Genomic DNA, 26,905 nt, shown 5'->3' with positions numbered 1-26,905 from the left:
CCTCTGAAATTCATTGGCTCCATGGGCTCTCTCCAAAAGGTTGGCTTCCTTGGTCCAAGCCCCCTTTGTGATGGCCAGCCTCTCCCAAGGACTGTAATTCTAAGTGGACATGTATGCTACAGATTGAATAACGGGTGTTTTGTGTATTTAAAGGACATCCTTGTCTTAGGGTTTCTAGTGCTGTGATAAAAGACTATGACCAAAAGCAACCCGGGGAGGAAAGGGTTTATTGCATCTAATTTTCAGGTAACAGTCCATCTCTGAGGGAAGTCAGGGCAGGAACCTGGAGGCAGAGAGTGCTGCTCACTGGCTTGCTCCTCTTACACCATCCAGGACCACCTGCCCAGGTGGCACCACCATAGTGGACCAGCCCCTCCCACATCAATCAAGAAAATGGACTACACATTTGCACACAGGCCAAACTTATGGAGGCATTTTCTCAGTGAGACTTCTTTTTCCCAAGCGACTTCAGTTTGCGTCAAGCTGATATAAAACTAGCCAGACACTAATCATCTCTCCTCCAGTCACTCACAACTAGAAAACCTCAGCACTGATTGCTTCTGCCCAGATGCCCACCGCTCTGGCATGCAGTAGGTATCTGGTAGGTGCCTTTGTCTATGCTGGGTCCAAGAAGGATCGGTTAGTAACCCCATGAAGTCGCTGCTAGCGTCTGTGTGCCACTTATTTTACACACTGGACCTGAGGAAGGATGCTGCTAGGGCTTTTGAGCTAGTATCTCCTGCTAAAAACAGGCACCTCTAGCCACAGAGGTAGACCAAAGAACTTTTATTGACAACAAGAGGCAGGTGTGCAACCGGCCTCCCTCCCGGAAACACTGGGCCTCCTCTGATCAGCTGCAGTGCTGAGCAGAACCTCAGGAGTCACCATGGAGTGAAGGCCACTGTGTCCTGGTGTGAAGGCACGAGGCTCAGGGCTAAACAAAATACCACCTACATGATCCTGGCAGTCCGGTACCTCCTGGTCTTGGGGCATGACACGGTAATAGGTTTGCTGAGGAGAGAGGAAGAGCTCTGATGCCTGCCTACCTCAACCTCTCCAGGGGAAGCACTCTGGAAACAAATGGCCTGCCCTCTCCCTGGTGAGCCGTCTCTGGGGCTCAAGGGCCAGCCAGGTGTGCCTGGGCTCAGGGCCCCCCCATGTTAGTGCTGAATGTTAAAGCAGGCCTGCTGTGTGGAAACGCCCGCAGCAGGGTGGAGTAAGCCACAGCTGTTAGTGCCGGAGGCGGCTGCCACTCGGGGTGGTGGCCACCCTCTGGTGTCTTCCGGGTGGCCACCAAGCAGCTCCTTTTTTGTTGTTTTTAAGGCAGGGTTTCTCTGGGAACTATGTAGACCAGGCTGCCTGCCCCAAATGTTGGGAATAAAGGTATGTGCACAGAGCTAGCCATGCAGCTTTCTGTGAGGTGCCGTCTTGGGAGGGCTTTAACAGCAGAGAGGGCCACTTCTGTCCCCATCTTACTCGACTTTTTCAGGAGGTCAACAGAAGTCCTCCCCCAGCTCCTCCGGGAATGCAAGCTTGTAGCCACAGAGCGCTGGCTCCATTTTGTCTCAGGGAAGAGTCTAGTATCAACAGGATAGGAACTAATTTTGGGTGATACTGTCATAACTCAGGCTCATTCCCATCTGGGCGGGTTCTGCATGCGTATGCATGCAGCTGTGTGGGGTGCTCTTTCAACCAAGCCCTGAAGGCAGGTTCAGTAGCCCTTCCTTTGTCCTGATTTCCACAGCCAGCCAGTCAAAGGATCCTTTCATTGGGAATGGCTGGAGTTTCTCTAGCCTTCCAGGCTCATCTTCCCTGCACGTAGCATCCTTCCCCAAGGCCCTCAGCCTCCCCGAGACAGCCCACAAGAACTGGATTTCTTCCCCCAGGACAGCCTGGTCACCATCTCCCTTGCTGGGTGGAGGCTAGGTAGCCTTCCCAAACCTGGAGAATTGCTCCTGACCATCCCTTTTGGCACACTCGGCTAAGAGGAAGTCAGAGAACATCCCCACTCTCCTCTACAATTGTCAACACCAAGGAAGTGGCCTGGGGAAGCCTCAGGGAGCTGGGGAGTACTCATCAAGCCAGAGCCACTGGTGTCGTATTCTCCATGACCGCTATTCATCCAGCACCTCCACAGAATCCCTCTCTTTTGTCTCCTCCGATTGGGTCTCAGCTGTCTCCATGTTGTCCATGTCTGACAGAGACGACACTTGCCGTACCAAGCCCTTGTCAATGGGTGTCTCTGGTTGACAAGGTCTGGTGAAAGGGTTGAACCAGTTCAGGGAAAACTCCCCACCAAAAGCCTCCTGGACCGACTTCCAGCTGCCCGAGTGCTCCCTGGGCTGTTTCTTTCGTTGGAGGCGTTCAATGCCCTGAAGGAGAATGGGGCAGAAGGTCAGCGTGGCGTGACCTGCGCTCAATGAACACACCCTTTGCCTTGGCAGAGCAGGGCATGGGAAGTCCAATATGGCGTAGCTTGCAGTGGCCCAGGCCACCCTGGAAGCCCCTTAGGGCGGGAGGGCAGAGCAGAAACTGTGAAGCAGAATAAGCAGGCCTGACATTGGAATTGCCTGACACCCACTTGTCCCCAAACCCCCTCCTCCAAAGGCAGTGGTCTGCTGCTGGGCAGGGACCAGATACCCAACGGCCAACGAACGATATCTTGGTTCCTGTAGGCATGAGCTAGACTACCCATCTGACGAAAGCACTAGGAAAGGGGCCCCTTGCACACAACAGGACCAGCAAGCTTGGCGTGAGGAAAGCTGAGGAGTGAGGATACAGCACTGGACACAAACATGCAAGAGGGAGCAGCAGGTGCCACATGCAGTGGGCTCCGGAAGGTGCACGGGCCACTGTGGGTTGTGAGGTTTGCTGTCAGGCCTGTTCATGCAGGGTTTCCCCACGCCTTTCCCGAGCTGACCACTCACCTGCTGTGGGCGCTGGCTGTGACTCGGCCACCAGGCCACAGAAAGAGGGCGAAGGGTAGAGAAAGCCCAAGATTGTTACAGGCACAGCCAGACCAGATCTCCAGACCTATTCCTTACAGAGGCTCCAAGGCCCAGTGCGACCTCTGCTTCTCTCCACCTCTTCTGGAACTCACTAGTTTCTCTCACACACGGATGTGCTCAATATCAAAAGCCTCAAGCCCTTCTTCCCCCAAGAAAGACGTCCACGCTCCTAGTTCTAAATCTCTCCCTGCAGCTTCCTCCCGTTAACGGGCATACCCTTCCATAACGAAGAGACCAGCACACAGGCTGATGACCGCACCCTAACAGCGATACCCCAGCACCTGTCCCAGGCCAACTCCACAATTTCAGTTTCTTGACTTCTGTAAAAGCTGTCAGTTAAAGAATCTGATCTCAGCTGGGCAGTGGTGTCAAAGGCCTTAATCCTAGCACTTGTGAGGCAGAGGCAGGTGGATTTCTGTGAGTTCCAGGACTGCTACGGATAGAGACACTGTCTTAAAACAAAACAAACAGAAACAAAAAACAAACCACAAAAAAGATCTGCTCTCATGTTCTCTCTTCATACCAGACATCAGTCACCAAGGAGACAAAGGCCACTTGACAGCAGTGAAATGTTAAAGGAACAGACTTGACACAGTGATCAAAATCAGAACTGCCAATACTGAAGCAGATCAGCAGCAAGTGTTCACAATCACAGCAAGCCACGGATGTGATACGACAGTGCCACTCGTGCTGCAAGCCACAGCCTGCCACAGACACGCAAGCCTCTGACAGGCCCTGCAGTCCCCACAGGGTCTGCAGTGGGACTAGTTTGGAACTGGACAGAAGCTGGTTTATTCTGAATCTGATAAATGCCTCAGAACAAACTATACACTTAAAATGATGTGTATTATATGGATTTATCCTCAATTAAAAAAAATCTAGCTCATGACAAATTTAAGTCTGAGGAACTGATAGACATGAAGTAAAGAGAAAAACAAAAGTGGCAAGCAGAGGAACCTCAAAAGGGCTCCTGAGGTAGAGGCCAGTAGGTCTGAAGAGTTTTGTTTTTAAAAGAGAAAACAGGTTTCACCCTCCTACATAGCATAATTCAGGGCTGGCCTCAAACTCAAGTGACCATCCTACCGTAGCCTCCTGGAGAGCTAGGCTACAGGTCTGTGCCCCATGCACAATCCAAGTCTACCCCTTCTTTCTTTCTAAATTATTTTCTTAAAAGAGAAAGAAATTTGTTGCTGTTGTTGTTTTAAGATGTTTATCTTTGGTAACACTGAATGTCATGTAGAAGATACACAATTTTGCTGGTTTTTATAAGTTTGAAAATGTTTCATTATGAAAAGCTAAACAAACATATAACAAACAAACAGCAACAAAATAATCTAAGATACAGATTTTGCACTACAAGACTTGACACTGAATTATAATGAGAGTTATAATTGAGAATGGCATTTGCAGTTAATGTAGAGTAATTTTATAAATCAGAGCAGTATGTAGCAACGAGAAACTGTTGGCAGTTGTGCATGACCCTGGGCCATCCAGTGACCTGTTGTAGCTCGGAGGAGGAGCTGTATGCACATTGGAACTGTCACCTTTGCAGACGGTGTTATTTCCGTGGACTTGTCCACCTTTCATGTTTTACCGTGGAGCAAGGCTTAGTGTTACAGTCAGAACGAGAATCAGGTGACAGCTGAGTGTTAGCTGTCCCTCGGGCCACACCCTTCTTACACCAGCTCCGACAGCAGAGGCAACTCACTTTTGGAAAGCCTGCACCCTCTGCCTCGTGACCACCTGCGCCAGTCAGGCCAGGCGGGCATTATGACGAGAGGAAGGCGTCAATACTGACATCCTGATAGCCGGGACAGCAGCCCGAGCGTGCTCGGAAGGTCATGCAGGAACAAGTGCCCTTTTCTCTCCACCAGGTGTTTTCCCCATTCTCTGACAGCCTCACTCTGTGGATCTCAAAGTCAGGTGCAGCACGGAGCAAGCGCAGGACTGCGGCTGCCCCATGCTGTTAGATCAACTGGCCTGTGTGCTGGCGTTCCTTAGCAGCTACTTGCATAGACACCAGGAGTGTCAGCTTTGAGTCGGGAAAGAAAATATTCTAAATACACTCACTGATCAGGCCTGACGGCTTCCTTTTCTGGGAGTCTTGTGTAGACTTAAAGGTTTCCTGAAGACAAAAACCTACAGTTTTGTTTTTTTTTCTATAGGTGTGCATAGCCATGTCAGGCTCAAGAGAACAGTGACTGACCCAATGAGCTGGCACTGGGCCTCAACTGCACATCCTGTGGAGTGTGACCTGTCAGTTTCCTGGAATATGACCCCGGTGCCAGCAGAGGACTTGGCTAGCACTCCTCTAGAAGGCTTTATAGAGCTGGTCAGATGACGCCAGCAGCTTTACAGTCTTCCTGTTACAACCCAGAACACGCACATTCACAACCAAAATACTCTGAAGCATCATTCAGCAGGCAATGTTTTGCTGGGCCTGGTGGTGCGTGTCTTTAATCCCAGCACTCAGGAGGCAGAGGCAGGAGCATCCCTGTATGTTCTAGACTAGCCAGGGTTACACAGAGAAAGACCTTGTCTCAAATCTAGCACCTCAACAACAGAATTTTTAAGGAACGCTGGTGACCCTGATTAGAAAAGCTCAGCTCCAGCGCAGCTGTTACACACAGAAACCAACCCCACACTCTCTACCTGCGCATCTATCCAGCGCTTACACGTCCCGAGAATGGCTGCTCATCTGTCTTTTGGCACACGCTGAGTTAGGTGCTGCCACCGAACCCCACCCCAGCTGAAGAACTCTGGACGCCCTTTAGTCCGCAGCAGAGCTGTGGTGCCCCAGAGGGTCTCTGGCACGCCACCCCTGCAGGGCTGCTCATTACTCCTCGGCTCTTCTTGGTCCATAGAGTAGAGGAGGATCCGGGGCCTCTGCTCCATTTGTTAAGGGTGGAGGATGGAAAGACCTGGGGCCTCTCTGCTTTGTTCAAGCTACAACTTAAGGTGAAGGCCCTGGTTTGGGAAAACATGCTGTTCAGTGGCTTTTTTTCCTATTTCTGAAATAGGGTCTCACTGTGCTGCCTAGGCTGGTCTTGAACTCCTGTATCAAGCCATCCTCCTGCCCTACTTCTGAGTATTGGGACTACAGACACACATCACGGTACCTGGCTCGTTATGAGCTGTTTCTTGAGATAGGGTCTCATGTAGCACAGGCTAACCTTGAACTCCCTAAAGAGACAGGAACGACCCTGAATTGATCGTGGCCTCCGCTTCCGAACCTGCTCAGGTCACACACGTGCACCACCATGGCTGGCTTCAGACGGTCAGCCCTGTGAGCAATGAACCACAGCAGAAAATGAAGAGCAGGAACTGCCTATGGCTGGGCTGCTCAAACACTGTGGGTCTGGAGAACTCACTGGAAAGTTGGTTCCTTGGTTTTGCCCCTCCTGCTGGCTCTTCAGTAAAGGTGCCATTGGTAAAGACAGGCTTGAAAAACATGTTTAAGGATCCTCAGAGGCTGAGAGGTCGCAGACAACCAACTAGAAGGTCAGTGGCTGATCAGTGTGTGCACCTGCTGGCCTCAGATACCACCTCCCAGCTGGCGGCCGCCACAGGGCTAACCTGAAGCCTCACCCCTGTAAGCTCTGAGCTTGTCCCTTAGCACTGCACGAACAAGGACGCCCTCCTAGCCCGGAACCACTGTGCCCCTTGGCTAGTTCACCAAGTTCAAAGTGAAGCTGGTGTGCTTCACTATGAAAGAAGAGAACTTGAAAACAAATCAGGGTGGTTTGGAGAGCCCAGGGCCACCCTCCTGGAGTGGGTGTCTGTGATGCCCATCTTGCATGAGGCACAGCAATCGAAGGCTGGCCACCCTTGACCTCCTCTAAGGTCCGAGTGGGACAAAGGTATAATGGCACCAAGGAGAGGCAGGCCCAGACATTTCCACTTGGTGTGCCCTGTATACATGTCACCAAGCCGAGCAGACACGACACCAAGAAATGGTCAACAACTGGCCGTGTCCTCTTCACTCTTACTCTCCAGAGCTCCCATTCTGAAAGACAGGCAGAAGGGCTCACTTTCCAGAGTGGGGCATGAGAAAGGTCCTCTTACTCCACTTGAAGGCACCAGAGGACGCAGGGGCAGAACACTTGTTAACACACAGCTTGGTAATTGTGCCCTCAGAGAAAATGAAATGGGACACATAGGCCACCCTGGGTAGTCCTGTTTTGAGACCCTTTTGCTCCGGCTTGAGCAGTAAGAACAGCCACTTGGCAGTCTCTGGCTTCTAATCATACAGAGGCAGACTTGGATGGAACCTAGGAGCTGAGGGCACATCCATGCAGACGGCGAGCTTGCGGTCCAGGATTCAAATTCCTGCAGTACCGCCTGCTACAGTCCTCAGAAACTCCATGGGGGAAAGCTACGGGCCATTCAAAAGATGCCACTTTTTAAAAAGGCTGTTTCCTGAGTTCCAGTCTTGAGGAGAAAATTGTGGGGGAGGGAGGAAGAGAAGGACGGAAGGGTGGTAACAGAAACCATAGCTGCAGTGTTGCTTGCTGGCCACCATGTTCTTTCCCGAGTGTTCCAGCGAGCCTACACCCTTCCAACTTGCTGAGCCCGGAGCAGGCCACACCTTTCACATATGCCCAGAGAACTATAAACAAAATTTAAAAGGCACCCGGAGAACAAATGCTATGAACTTCATCTAAAATAGCCTATGTATGTAAATATATAAAATTAGGTGTAAAATCACACACACACACTCAGGATCTCAGCCTAAACAGCACAGCAGAGGCAAGTCAAAGCCTGCTGAGGTAGGGAAGGTGGCCACGCCCTCAGTTAACTGCCCCAGGGTTTCCTCATCTGTCATCACTTGACCCCATCAGCAAGAACCCCCAGAGCAGCACTCTAGCACTGTTGGTAGACTCTGATCTAGACTCCAGAGATTGACCTCTTGGAGCCAGAGAGCACCCTCTCCACTAACACACACACATTCTGACCTCAGAAAGGCCATCGATAGCCTTTAAGGACAAAACCAAACTCTCTCACCCTGCAGCCTACATGGCCTGCCCTTCCGCACAAGCCTTGCGGAGAGAGCGGACAGATCAGAGGTTTGGAAAAGGTTTATTGCATTGTCTCCATGTGGAAGCACTGACAGAGCTGGAAAGAGGCAGAGTGTCCCCCTGGCTTCTGAAGAATCACAGGGCTACCGCAATTTCTTTCCTCCCCAGACCTAGAGTGAAAAACCCTATCCCTATCCCAGCCCCAAGCAAAAGCTAAAAAAGGAGATTTGTGGTGACTGCTTTAAAGCCCACTGGTGTGGAGGACTTCATGGTGCTGAGGGTCCAAACAGGCTGTTCTGTCAAGAGCGGGCTTCTCCCAGCACCTCCTTCATCTCCTGGCCCTTCCCTAGCTCAAGACCAGCTCTTTCCTGTGGGACTGCGCGGACAGTGCCTGCTGATGGGAAAGCCAGTCTGTGTCAGCTGAGAAGCAGGTGAGTGGGAAGCTACCTGGCAGCTCTAAGAATGTGGCCTAACACCTACAACCACCGCCCAGGCTAAACACAGGTAAGACACGGTCTATGCACATCCAGAGGATTAAACTCCAGAGAGTCTGTGCCCATGACAGAGAGTCTGTGCCATGAATGAGATGACCCTGACAGGTGGCCTGTCGGTTTCCCTCAGAATGGACACAGCTTGACTGACAGCTTGCTGGGAAAGGGCAGGAACTGGGATAGGAAATAGTTGCAGCCTGCCTGAATTTGTGTTTTCCCTCATGTGATTGCATAAGGCATTTTAAAACTGGAAAACATCTTTCATTCATAGTCTTCCAAAAAGCCAGAGGGACGTAACTGCAGGTTCAGAATACAAAGGCCCCTTTACCTCTCCCACCTCCCCAAAACCGTTCTGTACGCCCGTCAGGTACAAGCCGGCAAGCAGCTTTGAGAATGAGACCGCCTGTGTCCACCTGGGCAGGGGACCACTGCACCAAGGGCCCTTAGGAAGGCTCCAGCCCAATCTTGCCATTCTTAGGCCTCAAGGGATGACACGTCTTCGAGGAGGTTCTGTCCTGCACGTGACAGTGCTGCCTGTGGGCAGGAGGAGGTCAGGGCCCTCTCGGCTTCCTACTGGGCCAGTCCATCCACGCACAGCATCGAGGGCCATTCCATTAGTAGACGGGGCGGAGCCTGGGCAGCACCCTCCACGTTAGTCATGCTGACAGACAGCAGAGAGGAAAGAGGCCAGAGAAGTGATTTTAAAAGGAAAAAGAGCAGCTTCAGTCATCAAAAATTTGAAAGGATGATTTTTTTTTTAAAATAAAACATGGGGACTTTTTTTTCTCTGCAATGCTCAGCCATTTTTCTGAAGACATAAAAAAGTTTTAAGAGTAGTCAGTTTGTTTTGCTTTTGGCCTAAACATTCACGAGAGCAGATGGGACGGTGCCATGGTGTGGTCTGAGTGGCAATGCTGGTCAGGGTCCTTCAGACCACATACTGGTACGGGTCTGCCTTCCCTTGGTCTGGTGTGGCAAAGGGGCTGGCCCAGCCTAGAGAGAAAGGGTGGCCAAAAACCGCTTTCATGTTCATCCACTTTGTTTTTTTAGCCCATCTTCTCTCTTCCTTTTTCAATTGTTCTATTCCCTGAAAACAAGAACAATCACACTTTCAGTCAAGTGCTCCACTGCTGCAGTCTGGGGACGCCCACGAGCCTCAGGGACCAGACTGGACACCGCAGACTGGACACTGCTTCTGCAAAGCTCTGAAGCTGCCTACACGGTGCCGCCTTCTCCTGCCTCTTAGGAAGCGCCACTCAAAGTGGTTTCCGGTGAGCACACGCTTACAAGCCCCTGAGAAGGACGGGACAGTGAGCTCTCAGTGGGCAGCCAGGCCACCGCTGCCAACAGGATGGACACCGTCTAGTCCTGAGCCCTTGCTGCGTCAGAAAGTGCTCTGAGGCACCTGTGGATGTAATATGGGAGCTTGAGATTCTGGCAACCAGTGGTGGCTGTTGGTAGGGAAGTATGCACAGGAGAGCTGAAGCTACAATGACCACTTTGCAGAAGAAAAAAAAAAAAAGCAGCAGCTGAAATGACTGCTCTGGCACTGTCTCCCCAGCCCAGAGGGCCGAGAAGAGCCACTGAGCAGGGTGGGGAGACACACAGGGACAGGGTGAGACAGCAAGAGTGACAGCTGGTGAGTGGAGGAATCACCACGAGAGGAAGAGGGAATTAGTGCTGGTTAGAGGGAGAGCAGCTTGCGGCCTGGGTCGTGGTGAGGTGAAGAGGATCTCCCAGAGCTTCTTCCAGGAGAAGCACAGGGGTCAAGGCTTGTGCCACTTTCCCTCAAAGGCTCAGGAAAACAAAAACAAAAGACAAAACAGGGACTAGGGGGAAAGTTTCCTTTTGGTCCTTCAAACAGAGCTGTTGAGCCTCTAGAGCAGCAGAGAGCAGGCGCTGCCTGTCTGCTATGAGTCTCTGCCCAAAGAGGGGTGGGAAAGCCCATGTTTGTCTCACAGGATCCCGGAAGACACCAGTGAAGGGTGCTGCTGCTCTCCCCACAGACCACAGGCAACACAATTATCTTTAGGGTCAATCTTGATAAAGAAGAAAAACAGGACCAGTTTGTCAGTTTACCCTTTTTGCCCCAGAACATGTTTTGGAAAACCTGGAAGTACTCCCCAAATAAGCAGGGCCCGACAGTCACATTTGGGCTCCCTAACGGGCTTCTGTGGAGCAGCTGGTCCCATTAGCCAGTTGGATATACGGCTGAATAGACACCAAAGCTACTATGTTTGCCAAACCTTTTGCAATGACATGAATTCGCATAGATGAAACACAGTGGCTAAAGGATCCAACGTCAAAAACACTAGGGACCACCTAGAGCATACAATGGCGCTTTGGCAGTGGGCAGCACTGTCCCCTCTCTGCTTTTAGGCCCACAGAGCAGGAGCACCTGAAGCCTCGGAAGAAGCTGTCCTCCATCAAATGCTGGTTACGAGGCGCATCGGCCCCTAGAGCACAGCTGGGAGCCTCTACCTGGGGCAGTGAGTGGGCAGTACTCACAAAGCCAGGAGCAAGCAAGGGGTCGAGTCCACGTCCCCGTGAGTCTTTAGCACATTCAGGACAAAGTGCTGCCTACCCACCTTACAGAACCCAAAGCAAAGAAGTCAAAAAACTACATCACCACCATGTCAAGGGTCCTGACCATCTCTAGAAGGCCAGAAGTTGGCTGTAGGGTAGGAAGTAAGTGGGTGAGAGAACAAGAGGATGGCAAGGACCAGAATGTGCTGCCCTGCGGCCTCAAAGCAGATCTGTCTCCTGGATCGAGTCATGACATCAGTTCTAGAAGATGATGTCTAGAAGCCTTAGGGGCGGGGGAAGGACAAGAGCCTGGCACAATGCCTGACAGGGCACACTGTGTAATAAAGACGGAATCGTGTTAAAGGCAACCTTCTGCCTAAGGCTGCAGGCAGGGCCGTTCCCATGCGACCAGCCAAACCTGCATAGACCAAGGTCCCTGGAACAGACTGTGCCCTGAACCCTGAGCACCGATCCCTGACTTGGGTTCCGAAAGAGTAGGCTAGGGACTGGAGAGATGGCTCAGAGGTTAAGAGCACTGGCTGCTCTTCCAGAGGACCTGAGTTGAATTCCCAGCAACCACATGGTGGCTCACAACCATAGATGTCATCTATGATGACACCTGGTGCCCTTTCCTGCAGGCATACATACTGACAGAGCATTGTATACATAATAAAGAAATACATTAAAAAAAAAAAAAGTAGGCTGGAGGAGGTAGGCACCCTGCTTACCGTCTCATCTGTGCAGATGGAGTGCACTTGGGTCCCAAACATCACTGATGTAAAAATGAGGAAGAGCAGCGCCTCAAAGCACAGCAGGATGAGCAGGATGACCGTGGTAGGCGGCGAGAAAGAGCTGCACTCTGCAAGGAAAGCAACATGGGATTGTGCTGGCTGCACGGCTCCCTGCTCCACTCCACAAGCACCCACCCTACCTTCATCTTACTCCCTCAAGAGACCGGGCCCAGCGGGATTCCTCTTCCCTAACTAGCACACCTCAGGTTTGAACGCCTGCTTGACACCAAGACTTGAGCCACTCGCCCTCTTTTCTGGTAAGAGATCTTGGGACTATGCTCATCTTTGACCCCAGCTTCTGTCATCTATAAATGAGGAGCATGCTCCTATCTTGGGGCTTGTAGAGCCTGAACAAAGCAGTGCTCCTAATACCCTTTGCATATTGCCTGGCTCCTGGTGCACCCTAACGGCCCTGTTAGTGGGCAAAAGTAAAGACAGTCACTTCTGTGACAGTCTGGGTCATGCTATCATTGTCCAGTTAGCCTGATACAGGAAGGAGGTTCGTGATGATAAAATGACCTCGTTGGACATCCTGTATCAAGTTACCAAGGCTACACCAGAACTGACCTGGATTGCCAGGGCCTAACAGAATAAATGTACTTTCAGAATGTTCACCAAGTGAGCAGGACTCGCTGGACCCACTCAGCTCTGCAGATGGGACCTCCACTCAGAACTGTGGTGGGCACAGAGAGGGCAAAAGAGTGAAAACAGTAGAAGGAAGAGGGCACTCTCCTAGGGTTCCCTGCTCAGGTCATCTGCCTTGCAGATCCCGAGTGTGAAAGATCTAGCCTCTTCTGTAGCTGCTTATTATTTTGTGCTTTCCCACCACTTTCTCCCCATTTTAAATCTGCACATTTAAATGGGATAATTAGGAAGCAGGGAGAAATTGTTTACAACCTTAATCTAAGTATTATTAAGACAAACAATATGAAAATAATTAGTATACAAAAAATATACAGAGTTAAAAAATCCTCTATGCCCCACACAAAAAGTTAAAAATGGGTCTCTGGGAGAGTGGGGTAAAAGGGTTTAATTACAGTGCCCTGTTTAGAGACGGGGTGTTGCTTAGGGGAGGAGACCTCGCCTATTGTAGCCCTGGGCTCTATCTCCAGCAGCAAAAAGTAAAACAAGGCCCTTGCAGACCAAGATGCAAAGCTCTCTCCCGCTGCCTCCTCAGGATCCTGGCCTCTGTTCACTTGGAGCCTGTTCTCTCCAGCGACACACTCAGGCTGGTCCTGTCCAACATATTATGTCACCTGTCTAAACGGAAGGGCTGCTTCTTGTCATAAAAAAAGACTTCTACCTCTTAGGAGCTGATCAGTCTGGAGGGCTTCAAAGGATCTACACAATGAGTCTGGGCCTGGTACTGGAAAGGGCACAGAGAGCCATGCACTGGGGCCCTCCACCATCTCTACAGCAGGAAGAGAAACCCTGGTAATACTTACTTGTCCAGTCCTCTTCAAAGCAATGCAGGAAGTGGAATCCCACCATGATGAGGGCGTGCAAGGAAATGAGAGCTATGTACATCTGAAACAGGAAAGCAGTGCTGAGCCAGTGTTGGGAGAGTCTCCTAACTCTGCAGTCTCCTTGAACAGCTACTCAGAATACATTCTACTGGAACATTTTGCTAGGCCGAGGCCAGACAGCTATCTGACTCCTCCAGCCCACAGACTCCTACTTCCTGTTTGGAGTGGGACGTTCTCAGCCATTCTCTAGCAATGTCAAGCCAAAACAGATGCACAGCCTAAACACAAGCATGACTCGGTGTGTGAGGCACAGGACTGCTGCTGCTGCTTAAAGAGTTAGAGTGCCGATTCTCCACCTCCCTGCAGCTCAGAGCCTGAGACACCAGCAACACTGCCTCCTTTAGCCACGTGGGCCCGGCGCAGGAGTGGTGCCCAGAACACAGCACGTGCCTCCAGCTGGTCACACCAAACCAGCTCTATACATGCAGAGACAGGGAAGGACACTTGTTGAGCCAGAGAAATCCCAGAGTAAGAAGGCAGAGAGACAAACAGGCAGGCGGCATTCTCAACAGGAACCAAGACTGCTACGAGGGCTGAGATCTCCCACGGAAGAAAAGACTTCCCCCACCTCATGGGGCAGCGCCCAGTCCAAAGCTGACTTACTGTAAACAGGACAAAGTACTTCTGGTTGTTCTCGCCGACACAGTTATTGACCCAAGGACAGTGGTGGTCCATCTTGCGAATGCACCGCTTACAAACACTGAAATGACCCAGAACGCAGACCTTCAGTGGGGATTATCACCATACACAGTTTGAAAACAATCGCTATACAAGAAGCAAACCAGCAGGTGCCGGGGTGACCCTGAGGTCTCTGCTCCCGCCCTGGGCGCCAGTGGCAGTTGCAGTGGTTTGTGCTGGACGGCAGGCGGGACTTCCAGGTCAACCATTCCCCATAGGAGCCAGAAGCATTTGCTTCCAGGCATCTGCACACACCGAGAGGCTAGATCCGGCCCAGGGAAGAGGCTATTCTGAAGTCTCACAAAACTTAGAACTGGCCTTCCTGAGGAGGCCAAGGGAGATGATCTCAGGAAGTGCCGCTGTAGGACAGGATGCGGAGGGGGAAAAGGCAGGCACAAGTTCCAGGAGCTCGACAGACATGGATCTGCTGCACCACCTCAGCAAGCTGTGGGTTCCTGTCAGTTGGCCTCAGACGAGCAGAGGCTGCATACTGTTCTCCACCCTTGCCCTTCCCCATCACTCGAAAGGCCTCATGACACAGGCATGCTGCCAACAGGCGCTACTTAGAAATGCTACCCTAGTTCCATGATCTCCAGGAGCAGAAAGGCAAAAAAAGGAGGTCCAACATGGATGCAGAAGGAAGCAGTCAGGCCAAGCAACCCAACCACTGGTCTGTCTGTTCTGCCTTTTCGGTTACCAGTTCTAAAACCACACATGAAAACACATGTGAATTATGTACGAGAAGTCTAAACACCTGTTTTGTCTGTTTTTTGCTTTTCATGACAATTTAACCTTCTTGTCTTGGAACTTGCTCTGTAGACTAGGCTGGCTTCACACTCAGAAATCCACCTGCCTTTGCCTCCCAAGCACTGAGATTAAAGGTGTGAACCACCATGCCTGACCTTCCGACTTGCTGTGTACCTGGCCCCGCCCATAGTCACTCACCACATCCTATTCATCTAACGAGTATGTCTTTCCAACACAGTGAGCTCAAGGGTCCTTCATTCCCCACCCACCGGAGGCACAGACTCCTGAGGTAGCCACTCCTGGCCTAGGCTCCTGAGCATGGCCTCTTCCACTCTGCTATTTCCTAGGGAGGTTTTCAAGTGCGTGCTGGAGGAATCCACCTGCCTTTGCCTCCCAAGCACTGAGATTAAAGGTGTGAACCACCATGCCTGACCTTCCGACTTGCTGTGTACCTGGCCCCGCCCATAGTCACTCACCACATCCTATTCATCTAACAAGTATGTCTTTCCAACACAGTGAGCTCAAGGGTCCTTCATTCCCCACCCACCGGAGGCACAGACTCCTGAGGTAGCCACTCCTGGCCTAGGCTCCTGAGCATGGCCTCTTCCACTCTGCTATTTCCTAGGGAGGTTTTCAAGTACGTGCTGGAGGCAGTGAGGGCTCTACTGTACAGAGGCACCAGGTGGCCTCTGGCTTTGTAGCCTACGGAGATTTTAAACAAACTCTCATAGCAAAGCCATCCTTCACACTGAAGAGACCAGGTGTGGAAGAGCAGGAAGCTGGGTTTCACAGGGGCTGACGCGCGCTGGGCAACCAGGTTACACAAACACAGGCTTGCGGGATCGGGGAAAGTGACTGTAGCCCTTGAGGATTGCGTTAAGTGGGTGGGTCCAAAATGTTTCCTGTTTTCAAGGATATGAAGTGCCAGAGAAGCACTTACTTCTCTTCTCCTTGCTAGACGGCTTCATGCAGTGTAAGGACTCTGGACCAGGGCTGTAGACTCTGGCGGTGAAGCAACAGTAGGCACTCCACACACACGTGCTCAGGATGGAAGCGTGTTGTGCTATGCCTTCTATCTCTTACACCACTGTTTTCAAAAGCAGCACTTTCCCTCCCTTCTTCCTACCACTTCCTTGCCACTTTTCAGCTCCCAAATTTCAGAAAACTTTGACAGGCTCTTTGGCTTACATGCATTAACATAGCCACTCCTGGGTTGTGTTTCATCTCCAGGAGGCATCTGCAACCGTCTCTGGCATGTAGCCTTCCAGCCTCTAGCAAAAGTTCTTTAACTACCCTGGGTGCTGAGCCAGCATTAGAGACCCAACCATGTTCCAGGAACGATCGTTCTTCCGGCAGCATCATCTACCACACTGTCACGGAGCACAGGTACGCCTGGGCTGTGTGTGGGAGGGGCTCAGGCTTAGGGCTATTTCTCACCCACCACTATAAACCAGAGTTGAGCCCTGGGCTCGCCTAGCTGGGTCTGAGTTTGAGTGCTAGAGCTCAGAAAAGATAAGATACAGAACTAGAAAAGGGTGGAACCACAGCAAAGTAGGGGAGAGACCTAGGGGGCCACGGTTTCAGACAAAGGTTTTCATTACACACCCCCACTGCCTGACAAAAGTGTGGTAAACTAAGAGCACCCTATACTCTCTCCTAGAACAGCCCTGGGGAGACAGTGCAGCCAAGGAAAGAGCAGATCTCCATTCTGTATCTGCTCAAAAACACAGGCCCTTAGTTCAGCCTAGACCATCACCTGTTCCTAATACGAGCACCAGGTCACATGAAGACGTGTTTGCTGACTCGAAGGACTGGGAGGCTAAGCAACAGGAAGGAGTCTATCAGGGGTCTAGGAGGCTGGAGAGGGCTCAGCCTCAGTGTATGCATGGCAGGGGTACGGGGAGCACGGAGTGCGAGGCCCAGCCACAGCCAGGCTTTGCCTCCCCTGGGAGCTTAGCACATGAGCCCGAGGCTCTACAGTAGCATATGCTCCCTGGTCCTCACAAATGGGAGGACTCCAACAGAAGAAAGCGGCCTGGGATTACAGCTTCTGCTGGGGGGAAAGGCCCACTGCAGACACCCAGCTGGAAGGCATATCCAGATCAGTGGCTCCAGGCTGTGGGTTTCCACCCCTTGATGGACCCTTTCACGAGGGCTGCATAGCAGATACCTATACACCAGATATTTACATTATAACTCAGAAGAGAAGCAAAATCACAGCTATGAAATAGCAACAAAAACAACGTTATTGTTGGGGTCACCACAACATGAGGAACTAAATTAAAGGGTCTCAGCATTAGGAAGGTTAAGAACCACTGCTCTAGATGGAAGGTTTGTGTGTGGCTACCAACCCCATAGAGCTCTGGAAATGGAGACAGTATCAATCACCAGAAGCGGGGGAATACAGAAAGAGGTGCAGGTGTAGACTTCTACCTGAAACCAAGATAAACACACACACACCCTCAACACACACCAGAGGCAAGTTAACCCAAGACAGAAGTCCTCAGGAGAAACAGCACTTCTCAAACATTCACACAGATGCCATTGTGTAAACCACCATCAAATTAGAGATCTGGGTAAAGCCAGAGCCCCACAAGGACCTAGAGCCAGAATGGGCACGATCCAGACCCGTCTCATGTATCCACTCGCTGTGTGACCTTAAAGCAGTCACTTGACACCGTGAGGCTAGCCTCCCCATCTAGGGCATTGCCCATCCAACAGTCTCTTCTCTCTAGGGGTGGCTGTGAAGATGGAAATGACATTGGTGATGAGGTGACAGGGTAGACTGAGGGGGGGGCTGACATCTGAGTGACAGACAGCTCCTTTCTCTGAGGCTGCACAGGAAACACCTTTCAGCCACTCAGCGACCTCATGGTCACACAACATCTGTCTCCCTACAGTGTCTCAGGCTGGCGAAGCAAATTCCTCCAAACCCTCCTCACTCCAAACATTATCATGTTGTAAAAATAACCAAACACTCTAGGTCTCTGTAAGTTCCATTTATAGATCTCTCATAATGAGAAAAAGGCAATTTTTAGCTAGATGTCTTCTCATCAAGAAGGCTGAAGGAACCTGGCCGACACAAAGGAAATGGCTGTAAAAACCCGGGAAGCAGGCGTCTGCTTGAGAGCTGTGCTTGTCACCAGCTCTGCGACCGTGCTTCAGGAGAGCCTGAGAGCTGCTGACAGGCTTGCCAGAGCTGACCTTATGGACCCTGAACTGAGGCTGCATCAGGCGCCTCTGGCGCAGACAAATGCCCTTTCTGCCCTAGTGGTCACTCCCTGCCTGGTGGGCCACTCAGAGTCCCAGTGTGGCCCCGTGGGGTGACGGTACCTGCAGTGGTGCGCCCGGTCGGGCTTGATGCTGCAGCACTTGGGGCACTTGTACACCACCTGGCCAGGCTTCAGCTGAAGGCTCTCGATGAACTCTTTAGTGGCATTTCCTTTGGGCACTGCCCCCTAGGAGAACAGGAAAGGCATCAGGTCAGCTGTTACTCTGGAGTGGAGGCAATCATGCCCAAGCCCACACACACAGGCTCTGTGTTCCAGACCACCTCAACACAAACAAAGAGTTTCCCCAAGGAATGGCAGCAGGCCACACGGATGAACTTTTTGTCCCCATTTGCTAACACTGTTTTAGTTGCTCCATTCTTCTCCACCCCTGGGACTATCTTGGTAGCAGTCTGACTCAATGACTGTTCTGCTTCCTGGGGAGAGCGCTGCCTTTGGGACGGCCCACTGGCAAGTGTTGTACCCGCAGCTCACTTCTCCCGCAAGCAAGCTGCCTGACATTCAGTGGGCTGCTCTGCTGTATTCTTCACCTGTGTGACTGTTCTGCAGGGTGGCTCTTCCGAATGCAGTGATGGGAGCCAGGGCCTGTGGTGTCTGACACACTACTCCACGATGCTGTCGGTACTCTGCACCCAGGTGATTGGAAGGACACAGACAGAACACCGACTTGTGCAGGATCTCAATGGCCAGAGCCTCCAAGTACCTGGAGCTAAGCCCTGGGCTCCCCATTTGTCACTGTGGACCGTCTCCAGGACTTCTGTTGTTTTCCTCCCACATGTCCACCTCCTGCTTGCCTCCCCACAGGTGCACGGTAGGTGTGCTGTAGACTTACTGTGTTGAGAGATCAGAGGAAGCAGCAGCCAATGACTAAAAGCCAGGGGACAGAAGCTTGAAGACACTAATGTCTATGGGCCTCTGAGAAACAGAAGGGCATGCTGCAGAGCATGGGAAGGAAGAAACCGCAGAGCTCATGCCGGGCCCCAGGCTGAGGGTGGGGATGGGGTTGCTCTCTGGGCCGCCCAGGGTCATCACTATTACAGGCAGAAGCTTAGGCCCCTCTGCTTTGTGAGCCTGATAAGATGGACTAAGCGACGACTGATGGTTCACTAAGGATACAGCAGAAGTGGAAGGGAAACTCAGATGCTAGACAAGATAAAGAATTTAGAACAGAACTTGTAGTTGGGATGGTGACAGCAGAGGAGAGAGACACCAACACGGAGTGAGCCTTTCAGCCGCTGGTAAACTTGTGAGCCACACAGAGCACCAGAGAGACAAGCTGAAAGAAGCTGACCAGGACGGCTGGTGTCTGCCAAGCTTCAAGTACTTGTAGGACACCCAGGAAAAGGTGTCCAGCAGGATGGCTGCGAGCGCGGGTCAAGAAGAGAAAGCAGTTGGTGGCACAGCACAGGGGCACTACCTAGGTCTGTTTTAAGTCTCAGTCCCACACTTGACAGTGGTGTGGCCCTGACAGGTGCCATCAGTGTGCCTTTGCTTCCTAACAGTGAGCCAGGACCCACTTATCCAACGCCTGGCATGACTGCCAAGGGTTACTGCACACAGGACATTCACGGGAGATGCTTGGACGGGGCTTTCCACAGCAGAGTGCTCGGCATACGGCCACACATTCAGAGTGCAGCACTGTACCAACACTGAGCCACGGAGCTCTACAGCGTGCTCAGACGCTAAGCAGCAATGCTGTGCAAAGGCAGCAGAGCCAAGCCTGGGTGCCTGGATGCCTGGATGCCTGGATGCCTGGGTGCCTGGATGCCTGGATGCCTGGATGCCTGGATGCCTGGATGCCTGTGCTGCACACCGCTCTAACAGGGTCCAGAGAGACCTCGGAGGAGGGAGCGTCACAGAACCCCCCTCTCCTCCCCCGCCCCAACTAAGACTGACAAACTGCAACAGACCAGTGCATGGACAAGAACTAGCTGTCAATCTCTATCCTATAGAAGAATTTTAGGAAGGGAAGAGCTTAGAGAAATGCCAAGAACACGCTCCGCAGGAACAGACTCCAGCTGAAGTGACTGCAGATGCTGAGCAAACAGTTCTGCACTGGAAACGGGCTACAATGGGTGCTGCAGGGTGAACAGACACAGAGTGAGGCAGGCTGGGGAAGTACCAGGTGAAGGTCCCAGCCCCCAGAACTTCCTTCAAATCTCAGCCCACACAGGACTGCCCCAGGAAGCCCCTTCGTAAAGGTACCAGAGCCTCATGTAATAGTCTTATTATTGCTTATTAGTCAGTTGGTGATTAGAGCCTTCCTGAAAATGGGCCTCTCTGGTGTGCTTCCAATTACATAAACCTCCCAGAAGACTTGTTCCCATCAGGGCAAGGCCGCACCTGGCCGGCCACCTGCTCCAGTCCCAGCCAAGGCCCTGCTGGCCTGGTGAGGAGACTGTGATACAAGTGCCTTGAAGCTTCTGGTAGCCCCTCGCCACCCCCACCATCGCAGAATTGGCTCTTCCATACTTTTGTGCTTAATCTCAGAACTGTGGAAACTGTTACCGCCTCACGGAGAGGAACTCTGTTTTTGCTGAGTGTCGTCCTCCACTGGTGGATGGACGGGAAGGCGTGCTGAGACACTGGCCCTCTATCCTTACCCACCATGGAAAGCACTGAAGCTTACAGAACTCCACAGCCTACACAGCCAAACACACCTGCTTTGCCTCTTATTTCCAAAGTGATAAATTCTTGCTTATGTTTTTTTTTTTTTAAAGAAGAAATTACAGATAAGAAAAAGGAACAGAAAAAACCTGACTTGATCACCCAAGAGAAGGATTACCTATACCATGAAGCACATTCTACAAGCCTTTGCTCTCGCTACACAGTAGGCTGTGAACACGTAAACCATGAACACTATGCATCAGCTCCATCACAGATAAACCTGGCTACCTCAAGCCCATGAGACGCACAGAGAAGCTGCTGGGGCATGTCCTCTGCCCTCCTGCCGAGCGCTTTTGGGGCTGCCACCTGTCACCCAGGCTAGAAAACTAGTGGCCATCGTCAGGCCTTCTCGGTCTGCTACACCCTGCCTCCCTGTCACCAGGCTACTTGCACCTAGAACTACCTCTCCCAGCCCTGCCTGCCTCTGATTATTTCCAGGGCAGACATTCTGAATTCTGAATGGCCACATGACTCCCGGCAGAAAGCTCTCTAGCTGTCTGGGGACCACGGAGTATTTGCTTCCGGGCAAGACAGATGCAGAGGCCACACCTGGCCCCAGTCTCCTGACAATGCTGGCCTGCATATGCCTGGACTTTTGAAAAGGCACCACACACATCAAGCGTCTCTTCTGGCCCGAGGACATGTCAGCACCACCTAAACCCCTCCAGGAAGCTTGGCAGGAAGTATTCAAAGTCCTCTGTACCCTTTCAAGATCACCACAGCACCTTCTGTCTTCCTGACAGGCTGAACCTGGGGCACCTCGCATAGCAGGACCTGCAGGCAACTTTGACTCCCACAGTCTACACTGGTATTCTAACACATACCATAAAATTACACAGTACATCTCCAACAGGACTATAAAGTTCCAAGAGGACAGAGACAATGATTTTCAACCTATAGCCCAGGAAACTGCTCAGGGCCTGGCATTAGGCCTGCATTCAATACACCCAAGCTCAGTAATAATGACACAACAGACATTCATTGAGTGCTTATAAACTATAGGCACAGTTCCAAATGTTTTGTGACTGAAAGCATTTTGTCAGTTAATTCTGACAACAAATCTATGAGGAGGCAGAGACTACATGATCCCCCATTTTATAGCAGAAGTGAGTGGAGCAGAACAAGACAAATCCCAAGTCAATGTTGTTATGAGGCAGCAGACTGAGGATCCAGGCCCAGGCAACACTCAAGACACAAACATGTTTACCAGGCAGTTTTACTAAGAGACTTAGAAAAGGTTTCTTTTCTTTATTGCTTTAACACTATCACACTGTACTGTCAATGACTGTATAAACAGTACATGAATAAGAAGATTAAAACAAGACAATCAGGCTTGTTACAGTGTCTAGAGCACACAAAGGGAAAGCAGCAGCGACAAACTCCAAATGAGAGACTGAATTTATAAAGGAAGAAAACCAGCAGCAGCAGCTGGTGTGGTAATACACAGTGATGGGGGAGAGGGGGTCTCTATAAGTCCAAAGCCAGCCTGATCTACATAGTGAGTTTCAGGCCTGCCATGGCTACACAACGAAAAAACTATTGCAAAAAAGAAATAAATGGAGCTGGAACGACAGCTCAGTGGTAAAAATTACTTGTTGCTTTTGCATAGGACCTGAGCTCAACACCCACATGAGGCGGCTCACACACCTTAGCTCCAGGAGGAACCCAACTCCTCTGTCCTCCACAGACACCGGGACAGCTGCACACGCTCCCACTTAGACGCATATGTACACATAACTGAAGATAACAACTCTGAGAAGAATGTGCATCACTGGTTCTTTAAATGGTCTCAAGGACTGGCACCATTGTCCGCTCTCGGCAGGAGACTGCTCTCTCAGGGAGGGCGCCATGGAAACAACCCCTCTCAGTTAGCACCTCCAGGAAAAGGGTGGCCTCTCTGTCAAAGCTGGAGGTGGGTGAGCACAGCCAGGGTCCCTTTCCCTCTCTAGAGCGAGGAAGGCTGTCTTCTGGCTTTGAGGACTGTTCAGAGGCAGGTGTGAAGAGCTCCGTGACATAAAGAGGATTTTGAGTCCTACACTGCTCCCGGATGATCCCACCCAGCTAAGGGAACACACCCAGATGGAGTCTCCACAGAGAAATCCTGGGTACATTTAGCTGAGCCCGGTGTGACCTCTGCACAGTCACAGAGGCTGGTTCACAACCGCGGGCTCCGGGGACCTGCCGCGGAGCACTGGCAGGCAGTCTCCTCTGTGCTCTGAGAGGTTTACGCTCCACCTCTCCTCAGTTCTCACACTGGAGCTAAATTATGGGTTAAGAAATGGTCAGGGCCAAGGAGAGAGGTTGTGCAACCTCGGCAGCTGTGCAATGGGTAGCTTTAAGCACCCCGGCAGCAGGGACTGTGCCTCGCTTTCCAGTGTCTGGGAAAGACACTGCCCCAGAACGCAGAAACAAAATGTATCTGTATCTGGAAAGGAAGAGGTGGAGAAAGCAAGGGGGTGAAGGGGTGGAAGGGCAGGCTGCAAGACAGGAGGAGTTCCCAAGTCCAGGCTGTCTTCAAGGTGCCTCCTCTACACACCAGAGGCATTTGGGCAACTAACTTCTTCACATTACTTACTCGTGCCCCAGGACCTGCTTGGGCCCAATCACACATATATCACTTATATTTGATAACGGATTGCTGCTGTGAACATCCTACTTTATGACTTGGGTGGGTCAGGTAATACCCAGCTCATGAGAGGCAGCTCAGGTTGCATGGTAACTTGGTGGCCCATTATCAAATGGCCAGTTTCCATTAAGGCTCCGTGGCAGGCCAAGAGCTGCCTCTCAATGGGAGAACAGCTGTCTGCAGATGACGGTAGAGCCTCACCCCAAAATCCCAAAGGTCTCTTCTGCGAGTCACCTGTAGGGGCACGCCGATGGCTCCAAACAGCACCCTTATCTGCCACTGCGACTTCAGTTACCAGAGTCTGCTGGATCACATGGCCCAAGTGGTCAGCAGCTTGGGTCTGCTGAGGAGCCTTCTATTCCAGGTCCCGCTCAGAGCTGGCAGCTTTCGGAGTCACTTGTAACATAACCAAGTGTGCTGTCTCCAGAATCAAACAGGCTCAAACGTGCTTCTTCTTGGTGGTGGGAAGGGCCAGGCAATAAAATAACCTTTCCCCTAGAAGGAATGTCTCTATGTGCCCTACGCCCTAGCTCCCTAGAAATCTTACAGAGGTAGAAGGCCTCTGAATTTTGACTGGATTTATTTCCTATCCTCTGGTGTTCATATGTGTTAGCAACAAGTCCAAAGCAGTTGCTACCTCCTGCTCACTTGGTCTAATCAACATGTCATCAATATTTTGGACCAGTGTGATATTTTGTAGAAGAGATGATCCAAGCTCCCTTTGAACTAAGTTATGACACAAGGCTGGAAAGTTAATATACCCTGAGGTAAAGGTATACTGCTGGCCTTGCCAAACGGAAGCACGATGCTCTGGTGGTCCTCAAAGGCAGGCAGTGAGACGAGGCCGCACGATGCTCTGGTGGTCCTCATAGGCAGGCAGTGAGACGAGGCCTGTGCTGACTCAGGAGCAGCAGACCACAGGCCAGGAGACATGTTAACCGGCTCAGGCAGGGACATCACACGTGCCACGGAAGCTGCAGCCAGAGCCACTACTTGACTAAGTCTGTGATAGTCAAATGGCATTCTTCATAATCTATCTGTCTGCACTGGTCAAATAGAAGAGCTGAAGGAAGATGTGGTGGAAGCCACCATTCCTGTACCTTCCATGTCCTTGATGGTGGCACCAATTTTTTTGCAGTTCTCCAGGGAGGCAATACTGGTTTTGGCTGGCTATTTTCCCTAGTAGAGGCCACTCCAATGGCTTCCACCTGACCTGGCCTTTTCAACCACAATCGCCCTCACTCTCCAGGGTAGAGAACCAGGGTGGGAATCCTGCCAACTTTAGTATATCTATCCCGAAGATACACTCTGGACCTGGGGAACAACCAAGGGCGAATGCAGCCATTCCAGACTTCCAGAACCCAGAAACACGCCATGGTGACTGCACAACCTCAGCACACCAAGACAGCACAGTGAGATCAGGCACCACACCACCTCTCCTCACCATGCACACCCAGCCCAGAGGAGGGCTGAGTACATGTGTCCCTTGTCCAGCTGTCTTCTCTGTTAACAGGACTTTCTCTTCTTTAGCTTCAAACAGCACCATTTCTGCTTTCCACACACTTGAATAAGTTCTCTTTTCCCCTTGCTGTGTGGACTCAACTACTGTTGTGCTGGAGTCAACAACTAAGTCCTGGATGGTCCAGAGAGCCGCCATGGCTGAGCTGTTCTAGTGTTACATCTGGATGAGAAGGTCCCCGCTGGGAGTGGTACGGCAATTATCTGGGAGGCCACCCCTCCTCTTCTCCTGCCTCCCCTTCTCTTCTTCTTCCCTCCCCACCCCTCCTCTTCTCCTGCCTCCCCTTCTCTTCTTCCCTCCCCACCCCTCCTCTTCTCCTGCCTCCCCTTCTCTTCTTCTTCCCTCCCCACCCCTCCTCTTCTCCTGCCTCCCCTTCTCTTCTTCTTCCCTCCCCACCCCTCCTCTTCTCCTGCCTCCCTTTCTCTTCTTCTTCCCTCCCCACCCCTCCTCTTCTCCTGCCTCCCTTTCTCTTCTTCTTCCCTCCCTACCCCTCCTCTTCTCCTGCCTCTTCTCCCCTTCTCTTCTTCCCTCCCCACCCCTCCTCTGCTCCTGCCTCCCCTTCTCTTCTTCCCTCCCCACCCCTCCTCTTCTCCTGCCTCCCCTTCTCTTCTTCCCTCCCCACCCCTCCTCTTCTCCTGCCTCCCCTTCTCTTCTTCTTCCCTCCCCACCCCTCCTCTTCTCCTGCCCCCCTTCTCTTCTTCTTCCCTCCCCACCCCTCCTCTTCTCCTGCCTCCCCTTCTCTTCTTCTTCCCTCCCCACCCCTCCTCTTCTCCTGCCTCCCTTTCTCTTCTTCTTCCCTCCCCACCCCTCCTCTTCTCCTGCCTCCCTTTCTCTTCTTCTTCCCTCCCCACCCCTCCTCTTCTCCTGCCTCCCTTTCTCTTCTTCTTCCCTCCCCACCCCTCCTCTTCTCCTGCCTCCCCTTCTCTTCTTCTTCCCTCCCCACCCCTCCTCTTCTCCTGCCCCCCCTTCTCTTCCTCCCTCCCCACCCTTCTCAGTGCCAACTAAAAAGACACACAATGCAAATATTATTTATGACCTCAGGGTAGAAGTTGCTTCTTCAAAATTATGGACAATAATAACTGCTGAGATAAAAGCTGTCATCTCCTCTGCATTAGGAAACTCCCAGAGCACACCGTGACTCCACGCTAGAAACACTCCATTCACTGATTACCAAGGAGCCCCTGGTTGATCTGTGTCCTCTCCCAACTTGCTTCCTAGCAGCCAGGGTGCCCCAGGGCCTTGCCGGCCCCACCGGTAAGCTCCACATCTCTGCTTTACATATGCGTTTGCGTAAGTCATCACGTGCTTCAGGCAGAGGCGTGAAGATCCTGAGATAGCTCACCCAGCTGGCATGCTGTAAATCTTTCCCTCACTGATTCTTCATTTACATCTATGGGGAGCTACCTGAAGCTCAGGACCCTGGCTCTCACATACTGTGATGGTTAATTTTAAGCATCAGTCTAGAATTACCTGAAAGAGAGTCTCAATGTGGGGCCGGCTACATCTGGTTGACCTTTGGACTATGTCTGGAGGGCTGAGGGCAGACGACTATTTTGATTGCATTAATCACTATGGAAAGACCTGGCCCAAAGTGGGTAGTATCATTCCCTGGGTTTGGGTCTTGAATTGTGTAAGAACATAGAGAGTAAGCTCTGTGCAAGCATACATGCATTCGCTTGTTGCTCTCTGCTTTTGACTGTGTATAGGAACTTCCAGAATCTCCTGCATTAACTTCCCTGCTATAATAGACTGAACTGTAAGCTAAAATAAATTTCTCCAAAGTTGCTTTTGTCAGAGCAGTTTACCACAGCAACAGGAAAGAAACTTAAACTGCTACCTAGACTTGGAAACTGAGCCACAAAGCAAGGTGAAAATCAGGTTCTGCTGCAGGGGCTGCTGAGGTCCCTGGAGAGGCCTCCATGCAGCAAGCAGGAGAGCCCACATGCCAGGAGAAGCCTCCTGGCCCCCAACCTCAATGCCTTCCACACAACAGTGAGTCCGTCTTTCACCCTCCAATC

At 51.5% G+C, this 26,905-nt stretch overlaps 1 protein-coding gene across 5 annotated transcripts in view; it reads right to left on the bottom strand.

The window, feature by feature from the left end:
• Nucleotides 1-207: 207 nt before the first annotated feature.
• Zdhhc3 (zinc finger DHHC-type palmitoyltransferase 3) overlaps nucleotides 208-26,905 on the bottom strand; it is a 43,793-nt gene continuing 17,095 nt past the window's right edge. For 3 of the 5 annotated variants that reach the window (XM_021661180.2, XM_060384999.1, XM_060384998.1), the window contains exons 3-7: nucleotides 18,119-18,243; nucleotides 13,964-14,060; nucleotides 13,280-13,361; nucleotides 11,772-11,902; nucleotides 208-2,372 (exon numbers count right to left, since the gene is read on the bottom strand). In XM_021661180.2, the coding sequence (XP_021516855.2) occupies nucleotides 2,115-2,372; nucleotides 11,772-11,902; nucleotides 13,280-13,361; nucleotides 13,964-14,060; nucleotides 18,119-18,243 (693 nt within the window). In that variant the 3' untranslated portion in view covers nucleotides 208-2,114. Of the gene's footprint in view, nucleotides 2,373-8,071; nucleotides 9,605-11,771; nucleotides 11,903-13,279; nucleotides 13,362-13,963; nucleotides 14,061-18,118; nucleotides 18,244-23,602; nucleotides 25,085-26,905 lie in introns of those variants that run through there. The other 2 variants (XM_060385000.1, XM_021661181.2) reach the window with 2 other exon arrangements.

The sequence above is a fragment of the Meriones unguiculatus genome, chromosome 6 (genome assembly GCF_030254825.1).
Source record: "Meriones unguiculatus strain TT.TT164.6M chromosome 6, Bangor_MerUng_6.1, whole genome shotgun sequence".
Classification (NCBI taxonomy): domain Eukaryota; kingdom Metazoa; phylum Chordata; class Mammalia; order Rodentia; family Muridae; genus Meriones; species Meriones unguiculatus.
Note: the sequence above shows the minus strand (reverse complement) of the source record. Positions and strands in the feature narration are given on the sequence as shown.